Source organism: Sorex fumeus, unplaced genomic scaffold (genome assembly GCF_029834395.1).
Source record: "Sorex fumeus unplaced genomic scaffold, SorFum_2.1 ptg000001l, whole genome shotgun sequence".
Classification (NCBI taxonomy): domain Eukaryota; kingdom Metazoa; phylum Chordata; class Mammalia; order Eulipotyphla; family Soricidae; genus Sorex; species Sorex fumeus.
In genome coordinates this window covers 1,768,090-1,774,943 of record NW_026606058.1, presented here as the reverse complement: position 1 = coordinate 1,774,943, position 6,854 = coordinate 1,768,090, and the positions used below count along the sequence as shown (strand labels likewise).

The following is a 6,854-nucleotide window of genomic DNA, read 5'->3' as shown; positions in this document are numbered from 1 at the left end:
TTCTCTCTCTCCTTTTGGGTGCTGTGGTTTGCAAAAGAGGCATTGAGTGGCAATCATGTTCGGTCTATAGTCTACTTTCAGCATGCCTCTCCCATCCTGGGAGGATCCTCCCAACACCTTTATTGGGTGTTCCCTTCTCTCTCTGAGCTCCCTTTTCCCCTAGTATGTGTGGTTGACCTCCAAGTCATGGAGTAAAGTTCCTGGTACTAATCTCGGCCATTCTTGGGTGTTAGTCTCCTATTTTGTTGCTTTATGTTCCCCAGATGAATGCAACCTTTCTATGTCTATCCCTTTCTTTCTGAGTCATTTTGCTTAACGTGATACTTTCCATGCAGTCCCACTTGTATGTAAATTTCGTGACTTCTCTTTTCTAACAGCTACATAGTACTCCATTGTGTAAATGTACCAAAGTTTCTTTAACCAGTCATCTGTTCTCTCAAAATTTTTTTTTAAATTAATACTTGTGGTTGGGACAGAAAAGAACCTGTTAGATAGGCACTGGGGAGCATAGGAGAGTGAATAAGAACATGAAGCAGGTTTGCTGAGTACTTAAAATTTCTGGCTTAAACATTCAAAGTGAAACTTGCAATCCACTTCCTTTTGCAGCCTCTGAGAAGGACTTTTGCACTTGCTATTTTCCTAATCTTCTTCCCTTTCACTACCAGGTCATTTTAGAAAGCCAGCAGAAAAGCTAACTCCTCCACGTAGTTCCTAGCCTAAAATGAAGTTTCTAACATCTCAACCCGCCAAATGCTGATTGCCTCCTGCAGACCGTATGCCATCTCTTACTGTAGTTGTTTGCTATCCAAGGTTAAAGCTTCCTTATATAACGAAACCATTTCTTTTTCTTTGTTGGTCACACGGGAGGTGCTCAAGGCTTATACCTGGGGATGTTTAGGGAGACCATCAGAAGTGCCTGAAATCGAACTGGGGCCAGCAACTGTCAAACAAACACTGTCCTCCTGTTGTTCATCGATTTGCTCGCGCGGGCCCAGTAACGTCTCCATTGTGAGACTTCTTGTTGCTGTGTTTGGCATATTGAATATTCTCGGTAGCTTGCCAGGCTCTCCGAGAGGGGCGGAGGAATCGAACCTGGCGCGGCCAGGCTGGCTGCGCGCAAGGCAAACGCCCTAACCGCTGTGCTATCAGGGGTGAGCAGCATGTAAGGCAAATGCCTTAACTAGCTCTCTGGTCTCCAAGGACACCATCTCTTATTCACTGCTGTTTCTCTACACCCTCCTGCCCAAATATGTATGACAATTTTTTGTTTGGTTGGTTGGTTCTTGGGCCACACCCGGTGATGCTCCTGGCTCTTTGTTCAGGATTTACTCCTGGTGGGGTTTAGGGGACCATCCCTGATGCTGGGGGTCAAACCCAGGTTGGTAGCGTGGGAGGCAAGCACCCTACTTGATGTACCCTTGCTCCAGCCCCTCCAATAGGGGAAGGGTTGGTGAGCGAGTAGAGGGGAAGGGACCTGCCTTGTACCTGCCGACCAAAGTTTGATATTTGGCACCCCATATGGTTCCCTTTGGCAGAGTCTGGCAAACTCCCCGTGGCGTCCCCAATATGCCAAATACCAGTAACAATGATGGGTCTCATTCTCCTAAAGAGCCTTGAATATAATCTCAGGGCTAGGATGAAGGACACGTTACTGGAGCCTGCTCGAGGCAATCGACGACTAACAGGATGATTTGTGATTTGTGATGGTTCCCTGAGCATCGTCAGGAATTAATTCCTGAGCCCAGATCCAGGAGTAAGCCCTGAGCAACGAATGACAGGGTGGCCTCCAGACATAAAAAAGAAAGGAAAAAAAAAGTATTCTGGGAGCCTGGGGAGATAGGACCTTTTCTCTTGTTTTTGTTTTGTTTTTTGGGGGGTCACACCCGGTTACTCCTGGCTCATGCACTCAGGAACTCCTCCTGATGGTTCTTGGGGGAGTATATGGGATGCTGGGAATCGAACCAGTGTCCGAGGATGCCCTACCTGCTGTGCTATTGCTCCAGCCGCAGCACCCTTTCTCTTTTAGGTCCTTCCAATGCCTTGCTCTTGCAACTTAGCTATTATTATTATTATTATTATTGTTTTGGTTTGGGGCCACGCCCAGCAGTGCAGGCCTGGGTGTCAAACTTGGGGCTCCAACCCTGGGAGATGCCAGCTTAAAAAACATAAAGAAAGGGGACTGGGGCGATAGCACAGTGGGTAGGGCGTTTGCCTTGCATGTGGCCGACCTCGGTTCGATTCCCAGCATCCCATGTGGTCCCCTGAGCACCGCCAGGAGTAATTCCTGAGTGCATGAGCCAGGAGTAACCCCTGTGCATTGCCGGGTGCGACCCAAAAAGAAAAAAAAAAAAAAATAAAATAAAAGAAAGAAAACCTTCGGGAAAAGCAATCGCATCCATCACGATTAACTGACACGCACAGCCCGAAACAGGATCCTGGTCCCAAAAGGGTCAAAGGTGCCTCCTGATCAATATAAAAATAAAGATATATATAAATATAAATATATAAAATATATAAATATAAATATAAATAAATATAAAATAAATATAAATATAAATATATATAAAATATATATAAATATAAATAAATATAAAATAAATATAAATATAAATATAAATAAATATAAAATATAAATACATATAAATACATATAAAATATATATAAATATAAATAAATATAAATGAATATAAAATATATAAATATATAAATAAATATAAAATATAAATAAATATGAGTATAAATAAATATAAAATATATATAAATATAAATAAATATAAAATATATAAATATATAAAATGTATAAATATAAATAAATATAATATATAAATATAAATAAATATAAATAAATACAAATATAAATACAAATAAATATAAAAACAAGAGCCTCCCGAGAGGCGCCAGCAGAGTAAGGCCGGGGACGAGGCAGGCGGAGGGGGGGGGAGGCGCGCACCGAGCCCGGCGCGCATGCTCAGCCCGGCCCCGCGGCCCGCCTCCCACGGCCGGGGCCCCGCCCGGCCCCGACCCCGCCCCCGCGCCCGCGCGCAGCCGCCGTTGGCGCCTTGCGCCGGCGGGCCCCGCCCCCAGCCCCGGGGCCGTGCGCAGCGCCGGAAGCCCCGCCCCTCTCGGCGGGTGCGGCGAGCCGGCGCTCCGGGAGGCGGCGTCGGGCCGGGCCTAAAGCGGGCGTCCGGGCGCGGCCTGGCACAGCCGCTTCCGCTTCCTTCGGGCTCGGCGTCGCGCGGGCCCGGCCTGGCCTCGGCGTTGGCGGCGGCCATGGCGCTCTTCGGCCTGACGAGAAACGCGGTCATCGGGCTCAACCTGTACTGCGGCGGCGCGGGCCTGGGGGCGGGCGGCGGCGGCGCGGCCCCGGCCGCGGGGCTGCCGGGCGTGAGGAAGGAGGCCCGGGGCGCGGGCGGGGGCGGGGGCGCCGGCGGGGCCGAGCGGGGCGGCGGCGCCCCCAGCCCCCCGGCCGCGCGGAGGGCGGCGCGGCCCGCGCCCGTTGGCGCCGAGGGCCCCGGCGGCGCGGCCACCCCCGGGCGGCGCCTGCTGCTCGCGCCGCCGGACGCGACGCCCGACCCGGCCCTCGCCAGCGCCAGCGCCGCGGTGCGGCCCGAGGACGAGCTGGACGGCTACGACGAGCCCGAGGCGCCGGGGAAGCGGCCGGCGGGGCCGGGGCGGCGGCGCCGGGCCGGGGCGGCGGGCGCGGACGCGGAGGGGTCGCTGCCGTCCACGCCGCCGCCGGCCGACGCGGACGCCGACCCCGACGCCGACCCCGACCCCGGCGCGGACGCGCTGTACCGGCTGTCGCTGGAGATCATCTCGCGCTACCTGCGGGAGCAGGCGGCGGGCGCCAAGGACGCCAAGGGGCTGGGCGCGCCCGGGGCCGCCGGCCGGAAGGCGCTGGAGACGCTGCGGCGCGTGGGCGACGGGGTGCAGCGCAACCACGAGACGGCCTTCCAGGGTGCGATGCGGGGTGGGGGTGGGGGTCGCGCGGGGCGGGGATCCGGGGACCCCGGGACCCCCGGGGCGAGCCTCGCGTGCTCATCGCCCACCCCCCCCGCAGGCATGCTGCGCAAGCTGGACATCAAGAACGAGGACGACGTCAAGTCGCTGTCGCGCGTGATGGTGCACGTCTTCAACGACGGCGTGACCAACTGGGGCCGGATTGTGACGCTCATCTCCTTCGGGGCCTTCGTGGCCAAGCACTTGAAGAGCATCGACCAGGAGGGCTGCATCGAGCCCCTGGCCGAGAGCATCACGGACGTGCTGGTCGGGACGAAGCGGGACTGGCTGCTCAAACAAAGAGGCTGGGTGAGTGGGGCCCCGGGGTGCTCCCTGCCTGCCGGTCTGTTGGCACCCGGGGTGGCCGTCGAAAGGAGTTGGCGGAGCCCGGGCTCGGGGATCACTGGCCAGCCCCCCTGGGCGCATCCCCCTGTATTATTAGCAGGACCCCCGTAGGCCGCTTGCAAAGCCAGACCCCCGAGGTGGTTCTGAGCTAGGGAGGTGCCTGACCACCTTGGGCAATGCTGGCCTTGCCAAGTCGAATCGGGTGGCAGAACTTGAGGGTAGCCGGAAGTTGAAGTCCCTCTAGGGAGGATTCCCCTGAAAAGGTAAAAAAAAAAAGTGTTCTCTCTCGTTCAGATCACGGGGGGATGGTGAGCACTTTGCAGGGCGTCTAAGGCAAAAGAGGTGGGAAGGGTGCCTATCCTGGAGTCATTCCCTGCTGGGAATTCTCTTGGGGCCAACCATTTCCTCCCGCGTTCCCTGCTGTGCCTACACCATGCTGTGGACGTGGCCTAGGTGGTTGCTGGAGAATCAGGCTTGGCTGCTGTGTGTCCCTGCAGACTGAGCTGAACGAGAGACGGGTTTTTGAACCGCTCGGTTCCTCATTGCTTTGGGGGGGGGAGGGTGGTGGCAGCGTGGACTAGACCACCTTCTTGCAGTAGTAGTTTTTAAGCCAGTGGAAACCCGTGCTTGAGAAGTGACTGTTTGTTCTTTCTCTTCCAGGATGGGTTTGTGGAGTTCTTCCACGTAGAGGATCTAGAAGGCGGCATCCGGAACGTGCTGCTGGCTTTTGCAGGTGTTGCTGGAGTCGGAGCTGGTTTGGCGTATCTGATAAGATAGCCTTTTGAAGTGCAATAATGACTCTTAACCAACTCCAGCCACCAAAACCACGTAACGACTGCTGTGAAATCAAATGTATTTATGAAGTTGGACTTCGAGCTGCCCAGGCTGTAACCTCCAAGAGTTCTACTCGGGCTGAGTAGGACAGGGCGTGGCGAGAGGATTGTGGCCAATAGGAATAAATGCGTGGGAGAAGTAGTCCCCCTGTGAAGAGTCACTGTCCGAAGGAAGCAGAGTTCAGTTTCAGCAACAGGAACACTTCGGGAGGCCGTGGAGGAGGGCCTTAGAGTTAGTGAAACTGGTAGGGTGGAGAGACTTAATTTTCCCTTTTCCAGAACCAGGAGAGTGGCCAGTAGCCAGGCTAGTCATAGGAGTCATGAAACCTGCCCACTGAACTCATTGATTTCTGGTGGTGTAAAAGAGAAGCACTAACGATGCCAGTGGTTTGTGCAAAATGGGTCAGAGATGAAGCTATGACTAGAAGCCTCAGCACTGTACAAGCGTCTGAAGGGGGAAGCTTCTTCCTCACTCGAAAGTAACTTTCCCAGAAGTCTTTTAAGTGTGCAGGACTTTTTATACCTGTATTTGTTCTAGTTGGCTTGGTTTGGATGATTCTTAGTTTATTAGCCTCGTAATGGCCAAGAATACTTGACTTAAAGGCTCAATTATTACAGTTACAAATGTGGAGTGTCCTAATTTTAAGATCGAAAGCAGCGTGTAAATGTATTTGTCTGTAAAAACTCTATATTTTTACAGAAAGTCTATTTCTTTGAACTGTAAAGGGGGTCTCAAATTTCTATTAGTTTTCTTACCCTTTTGAAACTTACAGCTTAGGTAGTTAGGAGCCTGTTTCTTACAGTTTTTTCTACGATAAACTTTGTCCTGGTCACAGTTGTGAGTGTATGTGGATTCGATTGATGTGATTATATGCAACCTGGTTGTAGTGGAACAACTTCAATATATGCAGGCTTTAATTTTCTTACTGGTTTTGGTAAGTAGTCTTAGATAGGTTTTTTATGGGGGTGGGGGGGGCCAAGCAAACAAAACTTGTGATTGAGATGTTAGAGAATGGAGACAAGTCCTTTCACTTTGTTACATGTAGGTTTTTGACTCAAAGTGGAGTTTTGTTTTAAGTTTTGTTTTTGTTGGGCTTGGGGGGGGGGGCTGTGGGCCACAGACTGATTAACTTAGAGACAGTGGATTCTGATTGGGCAGCTACACGTTGGCGCTCTATTTAACCTAATTACAGTGATATTAAACTGAGTTCATGAGCTCATCTTCAAAGCTTTTGCTAAAAGATTTTCAGCTGTTCCAAAGGGGGCTTCCTATTACTAGCAGTATGTGTATAAAAAGATCCCATCAGGTGGATGAGAGAGACATTTGATCCCTGGTTTGCATAATAAATTGTAAAATGATGTCTTGGGAAAGCAGGCAAGAGTCTAACCATGGTGCTATTATTAGGCTTGCTTGTTAAGACAGGTCTGAGCCTAGTATGTCAATAAAATAGTCGCTTTATTTCTATTAATGATTCCCAAGGTTTGTTTTAAATTTTTGTATTGACATCTCTGGCTTAAAGATTCGGTGTTGTGTAGTTTCTTTTCTTCTTCTTATTTGCTGCTTGTTCTGCTTCCTGTACAGATATTTATGTAAGTTCCATCCTCACCCACCCTGCCATCCCTGACCCCTCGTTGCCCTTCTAGTTTGTGGCAGTTTACTCCCAGAAAGGGAGCCTG

The 6,854-nt window shown here is 51.4% G+C and overlaps 1 protein-coding gene across 1 annotated transcript; it reads left to right on the top strand.

Annotated features, from left to right (window-relative positions):
• Nucleotides 1-3,255: 3,255 nt before the first annotated feature.
• Nucleotides 3,256-6,642, top strand: MCL1 (MCL1 apoptosis regulator, BCL2 family member). Its single transcript, XM_056110423.1, has 3 exons — nt 3,256-3,958; nt 4,061-4,308; nt 5,005-6,642. The coding sequence occupies exons 1-3, from the start codon at nt 3,271-3,273 to the stop codon at nt 5,119-5,121; spliced, it is 1,053 nt and encodes a 350-aa protein (XP_055966398.1). The 5' UTR covers nt 3,256-3,270; the 3' UTR covers nt 5,122-6,642.
• The last annotated feature ends 212 nt before the right edge of the window (nt 6,643-6,854 follow it).

What these genes read in the sequence shown, in the direction of transcription:
- MCL1 (XM_056110423.1), top strand. Translation starts at nt 3,271, where the DNA reads ATGGCGCTCTTCGGCCTGACGAGAAACGCGGTCATCGGGCTCAACCTG. An exon ending in CCACGAGACGGCCTTCCAGG is followed by an intron (nt 3,959 to 4,060) that starts GTGCGATGCGGG and finishes CCCCCCCCGCAG; the next exon opens with GCATGCTGCGCAAGCTGGAC. An exon ending in TGCTCAAACAAAGAGGCTGG is followed by an intron (nt 4,309 to 5,004) that starts GTGAGTGGGGCC and finishes TTTCTCTTCCAG; the next exon opens with GATGGGTTTGTGGAGTTCTT.